This window comes from Pterocles gutturalis, unplaced genomic scaffold (genome assembly GCF_000699245.1).
Source record: "Pterocles gutturalis isolate BGI_N339 unplaced genomic scaffold, ASM69924v1 scaffold5469, whole genome shotgun sequence".
In the NCBI taxonomy this organism is placed as follows: domain Eukaryota; kingdom Metazoa; phylum Chordata; class Aves; order Pterocliformes; family Pteroclidae; genus Pterocles; species Pterocles gutturalis.
In genome coordinates this window covers 7,949-33,245 of record NW_010130445.1, presented here as the reverse complement: position 1 = coordinate 33,245, position 25,297 = coordinate 7,949, and the positions used below count along the sequence as shown (strand labels likewise).

General features: G+C 42.0%; 1 protein-coding gene across 1 annotated transcript; it reads right to left on the bottom strand.

Moving 5' to 3' along the window:
* Nucleotides 1-1,837: 1,837 nt before the first annotated feature.
* On the bottom strand, nt 1,838-8,438 carry LOC104466697 (pro-neuregulin-1, membrane-bound isoform-like; the record flags this gene model as incomplete). Its single annotated transcript, XM_010080217.1, has 2 exons — nt 1,838-1,962; nt 8,264-8,438. Coding segments are annotated over 2 exons (300 nt in total), but the record flags the coding sequence as incomplete, so codon positions are not given.
* Nucleotides 8,439-25,297: the final 16,859 nt, after the last annotated feature.

The following is a 25,297-nucleotide window of genomic DNA, read 5'->3' as shown; positions in this document are numbered from 1 at the left end:
CAGTTCAGATCTTTACAGACAAGAGCCAGCTGCCAGGTTTAGATTGGATCCAAGTTTGTCCGCATTCAAGGCAGTTTGCATACACGGCTATGTTTTAAACAACTTACATTTCACAACAAGATTAGACAGATTCTAACATATCAGTCATAAATGCACATAACAGGGCTTGCCTGCAAATGCTTTCATTCAAAACCAAGCTCCTGTCTCCCTGCAGTAGGAGTGTTTTGCTGTCATTCAGCACAGCCCAAAGCAAGTTGAAAAATCCATGTCATGAATCACAGGAATGAGGTCCCACAAGCACTCCCCAGCCATGTCACCATTCTTTGTCTGAGAAAGTAATATAGGACGCCCAAGCATTTTTTTTTTTTTTTTTTTTTGCATTTATCTGTATCATTACTCAGGCACAGTGCCTACAGCTGAGTTTTGGAAACTCCAGTATCTTGGAAACAGAATAGGAGGTTTCCACGTAAGGAGCTAATGAGCAACCAAAATTTGTATTCATGGAAACCAAGAGCATTTACAAAGCTACACAGAAACACCTATCCATTTTTCCTCCTAATAGCATTCTGATAAATAACACTTGATCTTTAATATCAGTCTCTTGACATCTGATTGTGATTATAATATCATACAACTAGTATGAAATCTTAACACTTGAGATTCTTTAGTTGAGGAAATAGAATAGCAAATACACAAAGTGAATACAGTGAAGCAATCACCATGTGACCACAAACCAGCAGATAGTGAAAGACAAATCCCACTGGCAAAGGCTTATGTTTCGTTTTCTACTTATTTAAATGCCTATCTCCTGTCTCAGAGCACAGTGTAGAACAGAAAAGCATCTTTGGTAAATTCCCATTGCAACAACATCTTAAACCCCATCTCAGATACACACAGAATTTTTGCTGTGTTTGCTAGTGAGAACATGTTGTTTTCATACTTCACAATTGGCTGGACACTGGAGTTGGAATTATCAGAGCTGAATTAGTCATCGTCACACTTAAGAAACAAGATTTCAGCTGAACTGCAGCTTCCAACGCACTTGCAAGGAGAAACAGTATTGCTAAAACAATTGCATACAATAGAAATACTCACAAAATTCTGTCAGAAGCAATTGGAACTTCCTGTAAATGAAATTGAAAGGACCCCTGCAAAAATAGCTATCTATACTAATTTTAAATCATTTGGGTAAGTCTGAATGCTATCTGCCTCACAAGAAACTATGCTTCTCAAGAAATAAGTTTAAATCACAGTACCTGAATTACAGTCATGCCTTTGAATAATATGCCTTCAAATACATTCACACCTTTGTCTTTATTATTTTATAAATCAAAAGAAAAAACTATCAAAATCTGTGAAAGTAAAAATGATGGCAATTAGAGCCATACAAATATTACTTAAAGACAAAGAGAGGAATGCTGGTTTAGAAGTTCAGTCTAGGACATGTTTTAGGTTAAATGAAAGCTTCCCCACAGTTCTTCCACTACTCAAGCGTGCTATGGGAATTAGAATAATATTCCCTTCCCTTCATACTCTTCTTGACTGTTTAAACTGTGTCTTAGACTTGGTGTCAGAAAGTATCTCACAGAAAATGCTGATCTCTCCTGAGATCCGTAGGAGGCATCCCATTTGTCTGGGTAGGGAAAACTGAACATCTCAACTATATAGCAGACAAGTCAAGCCTGATTAATTTTCTTAGCACACCTAATAGATTTCAGTGTTTCCACTTCCACTTCACTTGCAAAGCTTTCCTCTCCTCCAAACCCTTTTGTCTTGGCGGCAGTTTTAATAGATGGTCTTTCTGAATGTAAGACTAAAATAAAGAGCCAAGCCTTACCATTGGTGTCCGTGATGATAACACTGGCTTTAGTACTGTCATTCCCTAGTTTGCTGCTCACTCTGCATGCATATTCCCCAGCGTCAGCCAGTGTGGCTCTGTAAATGTGAAGCTCGGAGTATTTCCTGTGAAATCAGAAAAAACATGTAAGTATCCTGTACCAGAGTAACAGTCACTACATCAACTAATCCACTTTTCCCCCCTCTCAACAAAGAGTCTTGTTTTGCATTTTTGGTGACAGATTAACACTATCCAGGTTTGAAAAAAGAGAGGAGAATAAAAAAAAAACCACTCTTACAGGCTGCTGGAACACAGGCATATTAATGAACTCAAATGAAGATACTTGTTTATGTGTTTCTGCTTGAGAGGAGTCTGTCCTTAAAGGAAATCCGAAACAACCTTCCTCTCTCAGCTGAATTGTTGACTATCCAGATGCCACAGGCATGGGTGTAATATTAAAATAGATTACCCTTTCCTATATGTTCATATTGCCAGTAGCAGAGTTCTGGGTAAGTACTGTCGTTTACAACATCTGACTAAATAATCATGAGATTAGGACACACCACCCTCTTTAACAACCTCTGAAACCCCAATACTAAATCATTCTCCAGCACTAACAAAAAATTATGGGCAGGAGCACAATTTGCATGAAGCTACATTTTGTTCCTGACTCAGAGACATAATTTAATCAGTCTGCAAGGGTTTTAAGATTTGATTTTAAAATGCAGAACTCCTGCCTACCCATTAATTTGGTAGGAACATGTTCTGGTGTCATTCAAGGGGTCCCCAACTCATGTGATGGCAATTATCCCATTACCTAGACTGCAGAGAATGACTAGCTTGGGGAAAATACACATGTCACTGCTGTTCCTAGTTTCTGTTTAAAAGAAGTGCTTTGAGGAAGCTTTTGCCTGTAGCAAAGCCTGCTTATTTACCTACAGAATAGTCAGTAGAGTACATGAGCATTTGCTTCCCTAAGTTGGCCTACCCCAACTGATCCCCAGGAGGCAGGGATTCTTCACTCTGAAAGCTCATAGCCACCAGCATCTCTAGTGATGAGTGCTGAGCTAAGAAATGTTTGGGGAGTTTACCTGCTTCAGCACAGACATGTCTCCTAACTCTCCAAGCAGACATCACAAGCGGTTACCCCTTCTGGGAACTATTGACCAGGGCTGCATTCAGACCAGAAACAAGTCTGTTGTAGCAGGGGGGCTTCTGGAGCAACCAAAATGTTCAATACCACTTTCCAACCTATCCTTGTGTGCCATCCCTCCCTCTAGCACAATAAACTATTCCATCTGCTCTCAAACATCTGCTTATTGGAAGCTCAGCCTTCCCTGCCTCTACACAAAGGTCTTGCTGCTGAGGAGCCAGTGCTGTGGCCCTCATGGGATGAGAGCAGTGTGCCAGGAGGACCCCGGCTCTGCTAGAAATCCACATTACAAGAGTTTCCCCTCATGTTGTGAAAGAAAGCTGCTTTCTTGAGGCCACCAGCCTTGCAAAATGAGGAGCAGCCAAGCTGGGATTAGCAGTTTGATCAGGCTTTATCAAACAGTAAACAACTGAAGAGCTGACTATTTGGGCTCCCTTCTCAGGCAACCTTAGGAGCTCAATTCCCAATACTGAATTAATTAACTGGGCTGCATTTCAGATGGCATAGAAGAACAGACTATAGCTGGTGGCAGCCGTGAATACATGAGAAAAATGTGGTTGAGACACTGACAGAAGTGTCCAGAAGGTGAAAGCCACTGTCTCTTTGGGTGGGAATTTTGCACCTGACAGCTATACTTATACCGCAGTAAAAATGGCCGGCTCTTTAATCTTCCTGACAGCCATCCATACACCTGTCTTTGCAACAGCCTGTCAAGGGCCTGCCCAGGAACCCGTAGCAGCAGTCTACATCACCTAACAGCTTGTGTGGACATGTGATATTTTCTATAGTCCACAGGCTATCTTTCACCCATGCTTGCAGACATTTGTCTGGTTGGAGAGCAGGCTGCAGCCTCAGGGTGCTTCAAAAGGCAATGTAAACAGGCTCAGTTTTTTGAGCAACTCACTATAACCCAATGATAAGCAAGAAGCACAGCTGCAGCTATATCACTTTTATTTGGGCACCCACTTTGTGTCTGCTGCAGTCTCTTTTCTTCTACTTATGATATTAAGCAATATTGATGCAAACCACCTTTGTAGCACTCTTGTATTTTAGAAGAAGAAACTCTTTGTCCAGCACTTTTATTTTTATTCTCTTTGTTTTACATTATGTCTACAGGAAAAGGTGAGGAATTGTGTCTTCCTTTTACGATTTTAAGATTATATTAAAGTAGGTGAAGCAGCCTTATTTCCTATAAATCTACTTCTAACAAGCCAAATTTACTCATTTTAGAAAAACTCTTGAAGGAGTTTTCTGTCTGAGATCAGGAGAAATAATGTGGATATTATAGCCTTAAGAATATTATTGAGATATACCAAGACAGAATTCAGAATAATCAGAGCAGACGATGACTCATTAATAGCTGTAAATGAAGCAGCTCTCTAGCAATATGGTGCTCCAACAGTACTCGTTTAAAGCCCTGATAAGGGATTTTGTATTCAAATGCTTGTCCTTTTCTCAGTCTATGCCATGTTACACCAAAAAATGCCTCTCCCTGTAAGATTTGCTTCTGTTGTACCTTTAGCTCATCACCACTATGACACTGCTGAGCTTGTATTCATACATGAAAGGGAGAGAAATACATCCTCTGAATGCAGTCCCAGCCCACCTTATCTGACTGCTTGAATTCATTTTGCTTCCAGTCTCTATCTGTCATCCAGAATTGCCTGTCTGTGGGCAAATATCCAGGCTAAGCTTGGAAGAAGCCCAAGGTACAGGGCACTTGCACACTAATTTTTCTCATGCAGTATTGCATCCAAAGCCACCAGCTAGGTGAAGTGGCAAACACCTTCCCTCTGCCCAAAAACCCAACCCTGATAAAGGAGTAATGTAATGTAATGAGTCTGACTTTCTACAGCATACTAACCAAAACAAAAATGTGCAGGCTTCACCTGGTTTTGAAATCAGAGAAGGAAAATGAAATGTTATCAGTATAAGCAGACAAGCACAGGACAGTTAGCCAGCAGGTGAAAAGCCCTTGTCTGGTGCCTGATTTTCTTCTGTATCACAAAAGGAATAGCTTAGAGCTTGGACACACAAATCAATCAATCGTGGCACCGTGACTCATCAGCAATCATGAGAGCAGAAGAAACTCACTGACTGCATGCTCTTACTCTATGACAAATTTGAGGTAAAAAGTGAGTGCTTTACACATCTTTCATTAAAATTTAAACTCATTCAGTTTCTCTTGACTTTCCAGTGTAATGAGAAAGGGCACAGTCATTTAGAGTGATTTACCTGCTGTACTGTCATGTCATCACACGTCGGGACTCTGCACCCTCTGAATCATCCACCCTGAAATCATCCTTGCAAACTTAGAGGATTGATCCCCCAAGATCACTTTACATGCAAGGAAGTCTTCAGAAGGCTAAGTTTGGAGGAAGCCTGCATTGCCACAGAGTTTTCTAAACTCTTAAAAAACTAGGAAAACACAGTCAGCGTCTGCCCCACTTCTGCAAATCCTTTGAACCAGTGATATCCACACTGGTCAAATGCACCCAATAAACACCAAGCTGCAGTATTGTCTTTTCCACTCCTACTCCAGGTGCCAAGCTAAGGTTTTCCTTTTCAATTTTAAACACTTCATGATTCTGCCACATATTTTTGCAATTTGTTAAAAAACCCAAAGCTTAATAGCCAGAACTCAGAAACAATTCTTTGTCTCCCAGCAATGAACAGGTTTTATTCTGCCATCACACAATGAGAAAGATGATTTCTTTCAAAATAAGACACTACCAAAAGTCACTTCTGGCCATTGGGCACTACTTACAAACTTTGTGAGGTTTTTATAAATATGCAGAAAGTGTCATTCTCAAGTGTCTGGATTGAAGGAGTCAATAAGACTGTGGTACCCTGCATGCTAATGGTTCTTCAGAAACATAGCTTACTTTTTATGTAGCCACTTGACCTGTGACAGACATTAATCCCAGACAGCTCAACTACTCTAGCCTTCCTATTTGATATTTTGCACACTTGATAACAGTATAAAATTCACACTAAAATGCTCATTGTAACAATATGGCAACATACGAACAAGACATTTGTCAATGTGCTGTCATGAAAAAAACATGCAAAAAAGCGGGGAAAAAACTCCTTGATTTTTTACGTTCTTTACATTTGCAATGGGATCTTTCTAATGTGGTTTTGTTTACTGTAATCTGCATGTCTTTTTATGCATTAATTTGCACTGCATTTTCCCCACTTTCCTTTAGCTTTAGAACATGTGCCTGTCCCATTTTTTATCAAAATAAAATCTATCTCCTTTTATGCTGTTCACATCTACTCACTCCTGGAAGCACACATTAACAGCAAAAGAAGAAATGGCAAAGCACTGATGTGTCCATAAATTAAAATCTCAAAGTAGAAAGGCAAGGAAAATCCTTTAGATGTCAGCAGACATCCCTTGTCTTTCTCCTTTTTGTTCTCACATCTAGTGACTTTAATATCTCTAACTGGAAGGGATTCTCTATTCCACACTGACTTTTCTGTTTTAAAACAGAAAATAGAAGAGAGAAATTCCAGTGATGACTGATACCCTCGTGGCTGAGGTAGCACACCGAAGTGTGAATCCAGGTCAGAGCCTGCACTCTGCCCATGTACAGTGAGGGACTAGGACTTCAGACTTCCATTTTCCAGAAAAAGGCCCAATTTTAATATTTTTCATTATGTATCTTTTGGGGAATTTTAAATGTTTTGGCACATCAGCCTTAAAAATAGTGTCACGTATTCCCCATACATGCTCTAATCAATAGCTATTAGCTAGTTTCCCTTCTGCCAGCTCCTCAAAGTTTTGTGGGGGAAGTAAAAAAAGGAGAAAGAAGGGTGCTGGCAGAAGGTGGTTACTGAATCAATGCTGAACTGACAAAGCCCAGCCCCAGAAGGTGAAATCCTAGCTCCAGTGAGTTTGGTCAATCAGCATCAGCCAAAATGTAAGAGGAGAAAATACTGTTTGCCCCTCACAGGCATCACTGTGTTGCTGGGGAACCTGGGGGCCAGGCTCTGACCTGAACATTTTCTTTACAGAATAGACTGAAAGTACATCTCTGACGGAGACATATGGCCCTGCAAATGGGTCCAGACAATTTGCCAGGCTATCTGCCACCTGGAACAGCTCCGTTTCGCAAATGCTAGAATGAGACATCACAGGTTCCTTCTTGCCTTCTGTGCAACCATGGCAGAGGGGCTGCGGTGATGCTGCTCTGCCCCCCTCCTCATTTCACCTTGTGCCCTTGGCTGGGGTGCGAGAAACTGCAAGGGAGGGCAAGATGTCTGGTTTTCAACCCAAATAACTCTGAAAGCTCAAGCGCCTGCTTGATTTTGGCTGCTGTTTTGCCTAATGAGATAAGACCTGACAAAAAGAATGGGGGCACTTGACAACCTGGAATGGAAGACCTCTTGTAGAGTCCACCCCAAATCCTCTGTGCCTTCTCAAAAGGGAAGGCATGGTTCAGTGCAGCAGACAGCAGCCCTGCCTGCTGAGAGCAGAAGTGAGAGCTGAAGGGCTCTGTTCAAACAGATTTTCATAGCTTCTTTTGATGGATGAGTGGCCACAATTGAAACTTTTTAACCTGAACAACAAGGTAGAGGTCAAACAGCAAAAGCCTTCTCCTGTCTCAATGCAGAAAACATGTTGCATAGCTGCTCCTCCTTCCCTATAGAAACAAGGCACCAGACCATCTTTTGGCATCAGTCACGTGTAGGAGACACTTTCCCCCAGTGAGGAGGATGAGATTTTCAGGCTTTGCTGCTCATCTGATGTCTGCTAGACCTGTGCCTTGTTCTGCATGTGTGGGAATGCCTCTGGTAAACGACTACTGAAAGCTTGCATAAGACATTTGAAGCTAATGCAGGCAGTATTCAGCCCTTCTTCCTCACAAAGCAAATTTTAAAAATATTTCCAAATCTACTTTGCTTTGATGATTTTAAATGTTCTTGGATTTTAGACAATAAACATAAGGTACCTCTGTTCTTGTCAGTAGTTTAAAAATGGCCTGTCTCCAAGGTTTACTGGTTAAAATGATAGCCTTTGGCTATTAGAAAATAAATAGAAATTGAAACAGGAAAATTATTTATTAAATATTTATACCATACTACCACTTCAGCCACACATTCAAGAAAAATAACAACAGTGTCTGTTTCCTTAAATTTTCTTCCTGTGTAAACTCACAGCTTTTAGTTTTCTGATACTGCAATTAACAGTCTCAAGGTTTGTGTTCTGGTGAACAGCTCTCCCCACCTCTCCCAGCCCTGCTTGTGAGAAATGTCTCTGTACTTACTTTTTTTTTTTGGGGATCTTGATATTTTCCGGTTTGTTTTTTTTTGTTATTTCCTTTCCATTCTTTAACCATTTGAATCTGAGCGCAGGGTACTCTGAAGTGGTTTCACACCTTAGCACTAGCTTCTGACCCACAGCAGCCTCTTGGTTTTTCATTTCCTTCAATTTGGGAGGCACTGCTAAAGAAATAAAAGAATGTGCTGTTGATTAGGCCATCCTCAGAGGGGAAAACAGTGATAACTCAAGTAGAGCTAGGCAAGCCACAGAGAGCAAAACCCCAACCAGACTAGCAACGCTTCTACACCAGAACAGGAAAACTAAGGATCATTTGTGTATTACATGTATCATTCTTAAAGCATAAGGGCACATTTAATGACAACCTAGTTTGGTCCTTTGGAGTCCTGCTACATGAATCTTGCAACCTCAAGCCATACGCTGCCTCAGTGAGAGCTAAAGTGCTGCTTCAGAATGCAGCATGAAGCACTAACAACACTTAATTGATCATGTGCACGTAGACACAGGACAGCAGGCTGCGGCAGGCAGCCTTGGTAGGTAATACAGAAAGGGAAAGGGAGGGTGTCTTGCTGCTTTATTTATTTCGACTGCTGTAAGTCAGTGGCTATCCAAAGGCTCCAGGTGTAGCTGATGTAATAGGGAGCTAAAAGCATAAACATAAGCTCAACAGCTTCCCTAATCTGAAGGAAAGGCTTTTTCTCCAGACAAACATTATGACCCACACTATACACCTACCTCAAACCTCAGCTCGGCCATATCCTTTCCCTGAGGCAAGAGACAACAGGCCTGGAAGCCCATCAAGAGAATCAATATCAATTAAGGGTATTTTGGACTCAGAAGGGGACACCGCATTGAAAATGCTCAGCCAGTGGCTCCCACACACTGAACGGCTTCAGCTGATGCATCTCAATTTCTGCTGTGTTGTAGCAACAGTGTTTCTTGTGTGCGTAAATCTCAAACCATTTAGGGCTTTCTAAGTTAAAAACCTCTAATATTCCACAGCCAGTACCGATATTTGAGCACAAGCTCCACAAGAAGAGTCTGTGAGACACCACACTTCATTTGATCCCATGGGTTAGCTGTAAATCAGCCTCTACTGTGCTTCAGTATTGAGATAAAACTCCTAGTTTAACCCTACTTCTCCCGGTGCTTAAGAGAACACCTTTACCACACAGCTGAGGAGGGCTAATATGGGGAGCTACAGCGGGTCAGCGGATGGGTGATAGCCTGGGAGTCCATCCCAGCTCAACTGCACCCCGCTGTTGGTCTGTACCTCCAATGAGTCTGTATTCCCAGACAGTACCTCTAGCTATAGTGTGTTTTGTTTCTTGAACAGCTATAATATTGTCCAGGGAAGCAAATGACCAGCACAGCCTAATGATTCTCTGTAACACGCAGATTAGGAGCATACATCGGGGCACCGACAGGTCTCCAATATGGTCCTGTACAAGAAAATATTCTAACAACCTGGGACATGCTTGATTACATTTTGGTATCTGTTGCTTGTGTGTTTGTGGAGACTTGCTGATGTAAATTGCCCTTAATTATTATTCCATTCAGACAAAAACCAAGCAGCACCATCACGGCTGCAATTATGAGAGGTGGATATAAAGAACTGGATACACACATGTCTGATAAGCAGTTGCCTGCTGCAGACAGCAGCATGGCCTGTCTCACACCTGAGGCAATCTTCCTGATTCCAGGAAAGCCAAGGGAAAACAGAGAAAATCTGATTTTCCAGGAAACTGAGCTCAGAGCAGAGCAGCATAAACAGTGATGGTTGGGAAAATGTGATCTTCAGTGAAATATCAAATGAGGTTGTACCTCCTAGGCCACCAGCAGAAGACAGGACAGGGACAGAGAAGCCTTCAGTAATTCAAAAACTTCTGATTAAGAGGAAGGTGACAACTTTTTCCATGCATCTCTGCTAGTGTGGAAAACGAGTCCCTGGCAGGATGTCTTAGGGCAGACATCAACAAAATGTCTGAGAGGGAGACGTTCTCTGGGGAGGACATCTGTGGAGGTTTTAGACACAGGATAGGCACTGGGACAGATCAGGTAAGGCCCAGGATTTAATGACCAAAAAGAAATCTCCACCAAAATGTCTTCTCATATGTTGGTTTCCATTTTCCACCCCCACACAGATAATTTTGGAAATTCCAGCATGTTCCCAAAATGCTACCAAAACAATTTTTGCTTTCTGGAAAACAAATGCCCACACACCATTCTGAAACCAATATGTTTCAATATATATACTTTTATGAGTGTATGTGTATTTGTATATATACATACATTTGCATAAGCACACATGGGTAAATATTCGGGCATTTGCCCTTAAAGAGAGAAAGAATTCTTGGAAAATGCCAATCTTTAAATTTTCCAACATAAATAATTAGCGTTAATTAATAGCCTTACTACTGGGCTTTGTGATTACAGTTTCATCCTGTCATTAAAGACTTAAGATTATAGTCTTTTGTCACTATATAAGAAAAGGAGCTACAGAGGTATCAAATAAAAAGGCAATCATGCAATCATAGAATCACAAAATGGTTTGGGTTGGAAAGGACCTTAAAGATCATCGAGTTCCAACCCCCCTGCCATAGGCCGGGACACCCTCCACTAGCCCAGGTTGCCCAAAGCCTCATCCAGCCTGGCCTTAAACACCTCCAGGGATGGGGCACCCACAGCTTCTCTGGGCAACCTGTTCCAGTGTCTCACCACCCTCACAGTGAAAAATTTCTTCCTAATATCTAATTTAAATCTGCCCTCTTTCATCTTATAACTGTTACCATTTGTCCTGTCACTACACTCCCTGATAAAGAGTGTTTCCCCATCTCTCCTGTAGGCCCCCTTTAGGTACTGGAAGGCTGCTATTAGGTTTCCCCACAGCCTTCTCTTCTCCAGGCTGAACAAGCCCAATTCTTTAAACCTGTCCTCACAGGGGAGGTGCTCCAGCCCTCTATTCTTTATTTTACCATATTTCACATATTATAGCCCTAGTCCATATCTTGCACAAATTAAGAGAATATCCACAGTTGCAAGGATGAAAATTTTTGTGCTTTAAGACTTCAACTGGTTATTGATTTTCCTGTCAACATATCAGTGTGAAACGGGGAATAAAAGGGAGATGCCATTTTGTTCCTGATTTTATTTCAGTTCAATATTATCTGTTCAAAATCACTTGCAGATTTTTTCCTCCATCAGAACTGTCAATTAAAAAAAATAAGTGTTAAATGAATATGCTCAACTCTTGCCATAATTCAGGAGCTACGAGGAAGCATAAAAGAGGATTTAATCAATGGCAGTGACTCTCACTAATTCACCGTAACTTGCTGTCCAAGCATGCAGGCTCTTCAGGGAAAGCAGTAAGAGCTGTTCACAGACATGACAGAAATGAGATTGTTCCTTCTTTTTTTTTTTTTTTTTTTCCCTTCATCTTTTCATTTACACTATGTTTGTTTCCTTTCAGCAGCAATTTTGCTAAAGTTAATCAGACCTGCCAGGCACATGAGAAAGCTCGTACTGATAAAACTACAGCACTATGTGCTTGGGTCGACATCAGCTACAGCTTCCACTGTTGCAAGAGGTAGTTGATTTTCATCACAGTCTGTGCTATTAAGACAGGATCTTGTCTGAAGGGTAAAAATGTTTTAAAGGAGGCAAAAATGCTTATAACAATAACCAGACATTGCTCCCCCTGACACCTCCCTCCCCTCGCCTCTCTGCCCCTTCCCACTCTGTCCCCATGGCATCTCCTGACAGCTTGGCTCACTTCCACCGCCCCTTGCTGCGGCTGTCAGGCAGCACTGGTCCTGCCACTGGTGAGCCTTCTGCCCACCTCCCTTGCTGAGGCTGGCTGCTGCAGGCAGGAACGAGGGAGAACGGGCTAGGAAAACATTTTCTGCATCTCCTACGGAGGAGAGATGCCATCTGGGACAGGATGACTCAGTCAAAATGTATTGTGAAGACGGAAGGAAGATGGAAGACCCTCAGCATTTCCTGTGGGTCATGTTTTGGACAGTGCCATCGCAAGCAGCTCCGGTACGGTGGCAGCAGAGCCCTTACACATGCCATCCATCACAGAATGACAAGGGCCATGTAGCAAAGAAAACGGATAAATCCCAAAGAGAAACAGCAGAAACTAGGCATGGAAGCACCCCAAAAGTTGTGCTGCTTGAATGAAAGATGTGTCGGGATCCACTTTACCTGTATTCCTTGTGCCAAAACCCAGAAGGGCCTCACACTTTAAGAGTCAATTAGACACACAGGAAGGCACCCATGTTTAACCCCAGGCTTTTCACACTCCCTGGTCAGGACCTCTCTCTGTGACCCACAGACCTGTTCTGGTTTGACAGACTTTCTAAGAATGCAGCAGGGGTGATAACAGCAAGAGAGGGCTGTCACGCTGTGATGAGCCCTCACAAAGCAGTGAACCACTTGTGTCAGCAAAAGTCCTGCACTGTCGGAAGGGTTTAACAAGCAAAAGCACGCAGGGTGTTAGATCTCTGCTTATTAAGATGGCTTGAATATCTGTCATTTTGTTAGCAATTTTTTCAGAAATGTATGTCTGCTGGTCTGTGTAATATCACTGCAGATAAGGAACACACATTTCCATATTCTCTCTGGAAAAGACTCACTGATAATGTATGCCTGGAGATAATTTCTTCTCTCTGGACTTTGGTGAGTTTGGAAAAGCACAGCAATCTCCTCACCCTCAGTATCTGACTGCACAGTTAATCTGCATGGAAGCTCAACACATTGAACAAATTAAACAGGAAACCTGCAAAATATTATCACAGAACTACACGCTTTCAGATGAAATTCCATGAGTGGCTGTTTTTTTTTCCCTTTCTTTTCTGTTCCTAGGGAGGCACAAAGCCTTTTAAGAGTCTGAGCACAGGAATGTATTAGGCATGCTTGCCAGGAGGCACATGTGCAGTTTGCTGTGCAAAATTGTGACCAACAGCTTGGTGAGTGGTAATAGAAGCCACAAGAACAACATCCATTGCCTTGGCCTCAATCTTTTTTTTTTTTTTTTTCATAATGCTCAAGGCAGGGCGGTAATGCAAGACAAATTATATTATTTCCAAAAAGCCTTCTCCCCTTCCATATGAGATTGTAATCAAGCTCAGGTTTATCCCACTCTTACCACTCCAATGACTCTCTCCTCTGGTTCACAATGCTTCAGCTGACTCCCATTGAGTGCACCCCTGATAAACTTTGATGATCCTGTTATACACTGTCAATACAAAAACCTGATTATACAGGCTGAAAATGTGGGGACAGCATAAAACAAACATACTTGATATCCAATAAGCAATTCAAGAACAACTGCTCATAAAGTCAATACAGAAACCTGCAGGTCCATATTTTACATACCTAAGTATGTAAATCTAAGACTCTTTATTTGAGGACTAAAATTAAAGCAACCCAATGCACAGAAATGCTGTGCAGGCATAAATCCCAGGGACTTCAAGTGGATTTGCAAGTACTGTGTGATTTTTGTTTTTCTTGCATGAAGCCACTTTTGATTTAGGAGCTGAATTTCAGGTGTGCACATTAAAAATGTTTGTCTCGAGTTGTGTGCCTTGAAGTCAGATTAGGGGAGGAAGCACAGCTTGCTGCATTATACATATGCCTCTTTCTCTTCTTTGCTCTCCTGCATAAGTATTTTTATCAGTAACCTCTGTCTTTGCTTGACAAAAGGCATGCAGTAAGTCACCAAACAGACACTACTGCAGATGAGTGAACCACCTAAAAACAAAGGCTGTGACTGCACTGTTAACTTGACTGGGTCTCAGACTATGCTTTATGGCTAAACTTGGAAGGTTCATCAGATCACTGAGCTGAGAGGCACCAAAACTTAAAATTGGTGTCTCAGTTGTGGTACACGTGTAGCCACACTGGTGTGCCCTAAGATCACGTTGGGAAGAATAAAAACAAATGGAGAAAAAAAAAAAAGGCAAGGAAGGAAAGATGCACAGTACAACAATATTCTCTTTTGGTATCATTTCAGAGGTTATTCCTCTGCATTACTGATGAAAATCTAGTTCTTGGATAATTCCCCTTTTTTCCCCCTTTGGTAGAATTGTCTTTTTTTTTTTTTTTATAGCTTCCTTAGAGCTTCAGCCTTTCAATATGAGGGCTCAAAAGTGCTGCGCCATCTCCTCCTTCTGCTCTCATATTTCATATTCCTTGGCACACTCCTGTATTTCACATCATCAGAAAACACAGAGACTTCTGTGTGTCGAATCCTGTAAGCTTTTAAAATCCTATGCACTATCTTACATTTTATAACTCTTGTTTTCATCTCCTCTGGTCTCAGTTGCTTCTTCACCCTCTCAGCATTTTTTTCCCTTCACACTGTTCCAACAAAGCTGGGATGCTTATGTACATAGGACAGGAGTGATTGGTTTCCCTTGATCCTAACCATAGAGAGCCCCACTTTTTCTTCTGGCTTAGACTGTTTCCTTGGCTTTGTAGCATTTTCTGATTTTACAATAGTTCCCCTTCACAGACAAAAGCATACCATGCATCAGCCAATAAAATGCCCAGTGTGGATCTATCCATGGCAGGCCTTCATACTGCTCAAAATTTTCCTCATCCCCTTGAGGCTGTCAAAGTTTTAAGAGAAAAAACAACACACATCCAGCGACATTGTCAGTATGCTTCTAGGTGCCTGGTCAAAGATCTTCCTAACTAAGCATGCCAAATTGTCCCTACTCCCAGTGAGAGCTCAGTCATATATCTATAGAAACAGCAGTCTACCACATTAGCGCATGAGGCAGAATTTAAATAACATCAGACAATGTTGTTGTCACAGGATTCACATAGATTTCCCCAGTATTAAAACAATTCTCCATGTTGAACAAGAAAACCAGAAGGACCTGCTGCTCATGTGTGATGCCGTATTAACAAATGATACAGCACAGGGAATAGGGAGTGCCATGACAGGTGAAATTCAGTGGGAATGGTGGTCAGAAAGAGACTGTGGGATGCTGTGTGCCTTCAACAGACGGCCGCTAACCACCTCATCCTGCATGGGTTCATGGAGCTAGAGTCACTGCCACCACAACAAGGGTACTTGACTAATCTGAGTTGGGGATATAACCACTGGAAAGAATAATTAATGACTACACAGAAAGACCCAAAATGGGATTTACCAAAACAACTGCCTCCCCAAAAGTTCCACACATGTCCCTTTAACATAAAGTCCACACAGAAAATACCACTTTTCACAAAGTAGATGAGAAAATTTCTGGGCATCCCCAGGCACAATTGGCAGTTTAGGGGGTCCATTTGTCCACCAGTCTTCCTCTTCCCCACAAAGAACCTCTCATCCATGTTGAAATTTTGGGATGGGAAAGCAGAAAACCTGAACAGAAACCTGTCTGATGGCTTGTTTGACAAGAATAGAAACAAAATCAAAACGTAGAAATGACTTTAGAGAAAACAAGATTAACTGGAGCATCAAAAGGAAGAAGGTGCTGTTGTGCTACAGGCTGCACAAAATATTTACAGCAGTGTGAAGAACTTCTAAACTTTGATTTGCTAGTGCACAAGTCAAACAACACTATGGGTATTGGCTCCTCTCCTCTCCTCTCCTCTCCTCTCCTCTCCTCTCCTCTCCTCTTTAAATCCTTTGTGTTCAGCTCTCCTAGCAATACTTTCTGGGATTTATGTCGGTGTTCAGCACAGCCTGTGGAAGGACGTAGGCCTACAAAAACATCTTTGTGCTCAAACACTGCATGGGGGAAACCTCTTGGAAGGCAAGGGCAGTCCTTCCACTGCAACCTCAAAGTAGGGTCTGTCCCCACTTAAACAGAGTTGTCTCTAAAGTTTTTCTTGGTTATTTTCTTCTGATGCTGATCACAGAGGGAGCAGAGCATGTGCCAGCCCCGTCCCAGCTGCATAGCCCCTGAAAGAGCAATCTCCATGCCCCTGCCTGCTGAAATCTCCAGCAAGTAGAAAATGTCAGAGCTATTGCTGGTGGAGCATGCTGTGCTTCCACTACTAAGTCAATTCAGAAGACAACTGCTTTCATACCTACAAGCTAAGGGGAAAATCAGCATGGTCTGACAGTGCCAAAGGGTGCCACTCCCACAGCAAAAGGATGTGCTGTTCCTCAGAGACTCTGCACAACTAGTCCTGGCCTCTTCAGTTGACTGAGGGGGCCATTCACTTGGTAACGTCTGTTAGCAAAATCTTCCCTTTTTACCAGAAGGTGTGCAAACAATTTAGCCAATGAGACCAAAAGCCACTTGACTAATTTCAGAAACTGAGGATTTGGATACACTTGGGCATTGCACACAAATCATGAGCTCAAACCCAGCTCAGCAAAAATCTAATCATGGCACTTAACATTATGGGCTTGCAAAGTATGCAGAGGGGATCTCATTGTATACCCTTCAGGATAATTTACTTCCAACATATCCTGAACCCAACACTTAATACTCTGTGGCTATGGCAAAACAGAAAAGGAAACATTTGTATCACACCTGTTTGAAAATGTGCACAAGCTATCTTCAGACAAATGAAAAATTAAACAAAATTCTTAAGAATAAATATTGCTAAATACCTGCGATCAGGAACAGCTTGCAGAAAGATTTGATTAGAAGCATCTCTCCTGGTTAAATTATTATACAAGATTAGACATCCTTTCAAAGGTCAACCTCTAAAAAATCCATAACCACATGATCAGTAAAGCGTGCAAAGACATGCCACACTCTAGCAGTCACTGGAAGAGGGACAGGAACACTTTATGCAACTCTGAAATGATTTCTGAACTGTAGGCAAAAGTTCAAAATTATGTAGGAAAAATTATGTAGGAAAAATTACAAGGATTTAAAAAAATATATTACAGATCAACAATAACTGGCAGAATTGCATATCAGGAAACCTGCGTGAATTCTAAGTAGTGAGTCAGACAAGAGTGGGATCATCACACAAATACAGAAAACTGTGATACAGACTTCCAGGCCATCAAGCTGGAGCTCCTGGTCTGCAACAATCAAGCCCATTGTGCCAGGTGTTTATGTAATCTTTTGTCAAAATCCCCCAATGGCCTTAAAATCTATGACTATGCAAAAAAGACTATAACACGCATTAAACAGTTAGTAATTATTTAACCTCCTTAACCCTTGTGATAGTGGCCACCAGTATCTATTGCCAGGGAGGCATTATGGCTTTTATTGTAGGAAGGTAGTGTTCTTTATGTAGAAGTCACAGACAGACCTTCTAGAGCCACTTAAATACATAAAGTGTAGTAAGTAATGTGCATAATTCACTAAATCTTATGCTGCAATCCAGGCTCACCATTAACAGAACAGAGACCATATTGTAAAGTTTAGCTAAAAAGAAGTTGAGAATAAACTCCACATAAATTCTGAACAGGCTGCTAGCAAAAAAGAATAAAGACATGGTAAATCAAGTAAACCTCCCTTCCCCCACTTCTTTTAAACTTACAAATGCTTTTCATGTGTCAAAGTTTTGGATAAAATCATAGCCTGAAAATCGATTATATCAAGTGTGCAAGTATCCAAGGCTTTATTTGCTACACAACAAGAACTGAAGGCCCAGCACAGTACCAAGGTAAAATTCAGTCCCTGTGAAAATAAAATGCTTTGTCATTGATTCGATACAGTTAGACTTTCACCCCAGAAGACAGAGAAATCTGCTAGACTCTTTCTAAGGGGAAAAATAAAGTACAGACCATATCTATATCCAAATTCACAGATTTCTAAGTAAAGCATAAATCAATTTTATTTAAACCAATGCAAAGCCTCAGTGTGAACACACTTAAACTTCTTTAAAGATTATTTATTATTAAATTGACATTAAAATCAATTTCTTAACAAATTAAGTTGAATCAATAAACTTCTGGATTAAATTAGTTCTAACAGGTCTTTCTAGAGGCAATGCTCTCTCTTCTTCAATTGAATTGATTTAAGAAACCTGACTTTAACTACAGTGTCTTTGTGTGTTAACACTCATACCTGTTAATATGCATTCCTCATTCAGAGTAGAAAGGCATCAATGTGATTATAAACCTCTGCACAAAAGGACTAATCAGGCCAATGTCTCATCCTTTTCCTGGTCTCCTTTTTGTTTCATTCTCAAGGATAATAGCCTTGTGAACAACAGTTTCATTTTGCTACTACTGAGCTGGAGATGTTTGCATATCATCTCCTGTGATCTATCTGTTCCACATAATTTCTAGTAACAGTTTTGATTTGTTATTCTTTCTGCAACAGGTTCCTTTGCTTTTAATTCCCAGCCAGGACACCAATTTCCATCATGAATCACCTGGACTGTATACACATAGCATCCAGCATAAAATGTGCTTTTCTGCTGCTGAAAAATTACTGAAGACCACTAACAGAACAACTGCAAACTAATCTACAGCTTTGCTGTTTCCACCACGGTGTCCCACTAGACCTCAGACCAGCTCCATTCAGGTTTAGACATCTGAGCTGCAAGGAAGGCAGCAATCTACACACTCCTTAGTGTGCCACCAGAGTCAAAATCTCATGCAGGAGTACCCTGAGACAACTGCCCAGAAAAAAAGCCCAGGTGAGGAAAAGCAACAAGGTTCCCACATGCCACTGTTGGTGTCACGCTGCAGCGGACCAGCAGATTGCTTATCTATTTATTGCAGAGCCAGAACTAAAATAAAGGCTCCAGCGTCATCACGTGTGGTGACTGCCTCTCTGAAGCTACCTGAAGTGACCAACTTCAAAATCTGTTGGAGGAGGCTGCTGTTCCATGACAGACAGTGGAAGGATGTTTCCCCAAGCAATAAGATTAAATCAAAGTATCAAACCATAGAATAGAATTATAGAATCATAGAAGAGTTTGAGTTGGAAGGGAACATGGCGGTCACCTTGTCCAACCCCCCTGCACTAAGCAGGGACATCTTCCACTAGATCAGGTTGCCCAGAGCCCCATCCAACCTGACCTTGAATGTTTCCAGGGATGGGGCATCTACCACCTCCCTGGGCAACCTGTTCCCATGTTCCACCACCCCAAGCATAAAATATTTCTATCTTATATCTTATCTTATCTTTCTTATATCTAGTTTAAACCTCTCCTCTTTTAGTTTACAAACGTTACCCCTTGTCCTATTGCTACAGGCCCTGTTATAAAGTGTATCCCCAATAAGCCCAATTAGGTACTGAAAGGCCACAATCAGGTCTCCTCAGAGTCTTCTCCAAGCTGAACGACCCCAACTCTCTCAGCCTGTCCTCATAGGGGAGATGTTCCAGGCCTTTGATCATTTTCATGGCCCTCCTCTAGACCTGCTCCAACAGATCCATGTCCTTCATATGCCGAGGACTCCAGAGCTGGATGCAGTACTCCAGGTGGGGTCTCACTGTAGCAGAGTAGAGGGGCAGAATCACTTCCCTTGACCTGCTGACCATGCTTCTTTTGATGCCGCCCAGGATGTGGTTGGCCTTCTGGGCTGAAACCAGAACCAAATCTCCCTTTAGAAAGTGTCTGCATAGTGTTCAGACTAATCCTTACGTGCTGTCACTTTTTTCTTTTTTTTAGTAGTCTTAAAAAAAAAAAAAAAAGAAAAAGCAGTCTTTCACGAACCGAACAAAACCACATTATCCTAAAAAGATGGTATCATGACAAGTTCCAATCTGGATTTTAATTGAAAATAGCACGTAACAAGCAGAATGCATAACTTTCTCCCCAACTGTGCTGAACCCTAGGGGGTTGCCAGTCATCTCTTTTGTCCAGATTTTCTAGAAGACATGAGAAAGAAACTCATTTTATATGAATAAATCAAAGATAAAAGCTTGATCCTAAAAAGGTTTGGGAAAATGGGGGTTTACAATGGAAACTTCTGTGCAGCCCCAGCAGCAGAACTGGCAGGTGTATCTGGTTTTCTCTAAGACTCAGTCCTGGGAAGTGACCATGAATGCAAATACAGGGCTGTCTTGCAAGAAGCCCAGTGGCAGGCAAGATTAACTTCTTGTTGATGAGCAAAAATATAAGCCTGCTGTTTACCTAAAATGATGTATCCACACCATCTGGCTTTTCTACCTGTTTTTTTTTAGCTCTGGCTTTTCTCTGAATATCTCTACTTAGGAATAACCATTCGTTCTCTTCCGTCATGAGCTGAGTCTGAAGTCCATCCAGCAGACCAAGGACCCTCCCTTGAGTCTCACAACCACCAAAATATTCCCCTATTAATTACAGTCTGGGATTCTACCCACACACTAGGGAGAAGATATAACTGTTGGGTGACACAGTAATTCAGGGGCTGAAAACCCCTGTGACAAATAGAGAAAGAAGAGATATACCAAGGCCTCTTCCTTATGGTCTGGAACCTGGTTCCAGCCATGTGTCCTAGCATTTCAGTACTTCCTTCTGCAAAATTTGTCCTACATGGGTAAGTACATAATAATGAAAGCTGTGCAAATGAAAGCCATGAAAGATTGACAGAGGAAGCCAAGTAAAAACCTCAACAGCATCAGAAAAGGATGTTCATAAGAAAGAATGTAAGGAATGATTTAATGGCATCTGCTGAAATTTAATATCCTGAGTCCCCTTTCTGGCTGCAAAGGGAACTTTATGCAGGAGGTAACCAAGCAGGACACCATTATTGCTAAGAGAAATGGAAATAAGACAGAAAAGCGCTATGTAAACAATAAGTATACTGTTTTCACAGTATAACCTCATTCTGAATCTCTGTCTACTGAGAGATGTCATAAAAGCCAACATGGCTGAAAAACATAATAGAAACAAACAGTATCATTATACTGAATATCTACTGTATGTTTCCCTTTAAATCATTGCTTCTGGAAAGAATTTAAGACACACTTTGGAAGTAATTATTTCCAGGTGTGATCTTCTTTTTGCAGTGTTTTATCTCATGAACTTCATGAATTTCCAGTAGCACACGAACAGACCAAGGATAAAGGAAAAACAGTATCAAAATAGTGTTTTCCCGGAGTCTCCAGAACAATCAAGCTATTTGTGATGGAAAGGAAGTGAGCACACACTGTGTGTTCAGGGAGATGTGAAAGGGACCAAAATCCATTCTCATTAATAGTTCTGACACAAGTTGAGAGAGTACAGAGGAGGGTCAAAATCCAGCAAAACAACAAAGTAATCATCTCTGCTGGTAGTGCATGGCACCTCCATCTGCAGCCTTCATAGATTTGTCCAGGGTTGACTGAACACACACCAAACACAGCGTCTAATTATGGAACTTCAGGTTTCCATGTCAAGAAAGCCAAAAAGCTCCAGGGCCAGGTGCCCTCTTCTCGCAGTATCTTCATCCCAATCTTTCTGAGTAGATAAAAAAATTGTTAAGTTTTTTGTTTCTCAGTATTTCTCAGTGCTCATGAGATGGAATTGTTTTCGTAGTAGTGAGAGGTTTAACAGCTATTAATCCCTGTGGCTTGCTTCCCCAATCTTAAACATAATTTAAATAACCGGAGAAAGCACTGACCCAAACAGCAGGTTTTAATAATCTTTTTCCTTTCTGCACACCATTCTTTCCCCAAAAAGGAAAAAAAGACAAGGATTTGCACTGATTGCTAGCTGTTATGACACTCTTATTTGTTATTAAGCACAGCCCTTATTTGTGTGCTGATAACTCAGTTTTCCAAGCTCTGAGGATATGCTACCTCTGCCCTCCATTTATTTGTATAACTGAACATACTCATAACCACCCTACAAATTCTTAGATTTTTTTTATGCTGCAAAATAATGTATTTTTGGATGTATTTGTAATCTGACTGATCATTCTGCAGAGAGACAGAAATCAAAATTTAAAAAAAAATATCATTTTGATGGACTTGCATTAGCTGAATCTGCCAGACACATGGGAGAGGAGGGAAAGCAGAAATTTTATTAAAACATGTTTTGAAACCACAATCAACAGGCTCACTAAACAAAGAAGTACTAAAAGTGACTTTGTGAGTCACATTTGAGTATGGTCATCATGTCCTCAGAAAAAGAGAGGCACAAATTGGGAGAGAAAAATGCAGGTTTTTGCTGTTTTAACTCTTTTCCAGCACCTTCACTTTGGAAAAACTGGTCATCACGTTGAAAGAGATGAAAAACTTTAAAAAATCCCTTTCTCAATCAGCAAAGCAGGTGAGTCTAGCATTCAAAAAAGATCTCAAAGAAGTGACATTTCTACACTATGGGCTTTCCAGGTGGGGAAGCTAGTTCATGGGATGCAATGTGAATTTACAGAGCTGTGGTTATTTTACATTCAGTCACCTCAAGCATTGACTTCATATGCACTGGAGTGGCTTACTGCATTTTAAACTGGAGTATAATGTTAGAAACCACTAAAATGAATGGTCCTTCACCCGTGATAATGAGTCCAAGCAAATCACAGAGAGGTACAGAAAGCCATCAACATTATGTAGGCAATCTGCGGAGCAGAATACTTGTACTGTATGCCTTCTTATGAGGCGTGATGTGAAATATTGTAAAACTGCTGGCCAGGCAGGGAGCTGTCCATCGGGGATAAAATGAAAAAAAAACACTCTAACACAGGCACACGAGATGTGGGAGGACAATAAAGCGCAGGAAGAAAAGACGTTGCCTTTAATAGAAGCCACAGTAGACTTGTGATGGGATAGCTGCACAGGGAGTGCTTGGGGTAGAAACTGAGAACAAGGAAGAAAAACTTGATACATTGTCAAAACCAGCATAGTTTGCTCCCTGACCTCCAAGATACACTTCTATGGAGACCCAAAAGCCGTATCAGGACATGACAAGTGCTCCATAATGTGACTACTCAACTCTCCCACATGCCCCAGGTATCCTGGGCAAAAGGGTCCTTGGCACAAGTAAATTAAGCTGGCGCATTTGGGTGAGGACTCAATTTTTTGGCCATTTTCCTTGGAAACTGTTGCTTGACCATCAGCAAAGTTTTCACACAGCTTAGCTTAAAGCACTGCTCCTCCACTCCTGACACAAAGGGCTAGTCGCTGTACACCCTCTGGCAAGGGGTCCAGATAAGCCCCTTTGTACCCCAAGTGCCCACACAATGGTGAGTGTGGCACAGTGCAGACTGATGCATGGGGAGCAGGGACAGGTGGGAGACAGGCATGAGGAGTTCACTGAAGGTGTGCATTTTTCCTGCATTAGTTAAATCCAGTAAAACATCAAAGCGAACACGTCCCTTCCGAATTTGTGTGGCTTCAGTTTAATTCATTCCCAGACCAGATTCAACTCCAATTCACTCAGAATGGTTCATTTCTGAACAGGAACATCTGCTCCAGGGCTTTCCACAGTTGAACTCCTTGACTTTAAATGTTAATATTGTGAATGCCTTGCCTGGACCAGCTGTAGGACTGATCACCTGGAGAGCCTGTGTAGAGCAACCATTGGGCTGTAAATTCACAATTTAGCTGAATTTACTCCTGTAGACAAGTCATCATTTTGACGTAAAAAACTAATCAACTAAATCCTCCCCCCCCCCCTTCCCCTTAAATACTTATTCAAGGTTGGTGTGGTTCTGCTGTGGCCCATGACATACCGCAAGGGTTCTGGCTCCAAGCTCTAAAACAATTAGTCTGGGGAAATTAAACGGTGCTTTCTGCGCACCTGTGACTGGCTGCGTTCCCGTGCCTGACAGCAGTGCCTCTCCCACACCAACGCACACTTGCTGCTAGCCAGGCTCCCAGGGCTGCCATGCCCATCCTTCACCCTCCCAAAAAACTGTCCGGGGGAACGGTGCTTTTTCTTACGATGTTGAATGGAACCACTGGTTTGGCAAAGAAGCTGCTCGTGAGGGCCTCTGCTTAGAAGATCTATATTTTAAACAGGCAACAGCTATTATCAAGGGGGAACAGATACATTACCAGCAAGTAATTTCCAAGCAGCTAATGACTGTTTCCCTACCCACCAGATCCTAGGATGCATTTTCAGGCTTAAACATAATGTATACATTGTAAATAGTGGAAACATCTGTGTTTTATTATAACACCACTTTGCTAGCCTTGGGCATTGTACAACTCCCGCAGGCCATGGTTCACCCTTGACCTGCCAAACACGATTACTGTACTCAGGCAACTTCCCCTGCTCCACAGCTGCTCGCCTTCCCCTCCCCTCCGTCAATACTCATTACCACTATCATTATGGCTACCATCCTAGAGTAGACAATCGAAAACTTGGGTTGTCACGGTCACTGCATGGAAACAGCGTGGCTGCGCAGGCGGGGAAAAGATGATGAGGATGGCCAGTGAAGTAATTTTGCCTGCTGACCCCAGGGGAAGTAGGGCTACACAACACCATCTGCATCGGCAGCTTTTTGCCTCCCCGTGGAAGGCTGCCCTCCTTCTTTGTCCTGCTCATCCTGCCCTTGTTGCAGGTTTGTCACACCTCAGTTTCCCCCCTTTCTGAATCTCCAGTCTCCCACAGAGCCAAAAGTGACCCTGTCCCTCTCCCCTGCTCCTCCTGCATCCCCATCTCCCAGCCACATCTTGCTTCCCAAGCTCTCTGTTCCCACCCTCCTTCCTTCTTTTCTTGCTTTCCACCAAGGACCTCTCTTCACTCACTGATTTCCCTCTGCTTCATGTCCAACCCCACAAATCCCAGTCCTATCCCCCTCCCACTTTTCCCTTCCTCTTGAACATGGTCCCAAGCTGGCTTCTCCCTGCCTCTCATGTGTTACACCACAGCATCACTGAGGGCTGGATCTCTCTCGTTTCCCTTGGAGACTCAGCTGGGGCTAGCAGCAAAGTGAAGGTATTTTAGGGCTGTTGGGACAAGGGTAGACTGCAAAACTTTATCTGAACTAACTCAAAGTGTGAATCTAAAGTACTTCAGTTACACTCTGGTGGGTGCACCCCTTCAGAAATAAAGTTGCCTTAATTCTGGCTGGTTTAGAGCTCGGTAAAAAAAAAAAATAAATGCAAATGGTGATCCAATATGGCTTAACGTATGCACTTTAAAAGACCGTTTGGATGAGCTTTCCAGGTGTCCCTGCCTAAACAGGCTGCTGACCACAGGCTCTTGTCTTCCAAGCATGCCTAAGGAGTGC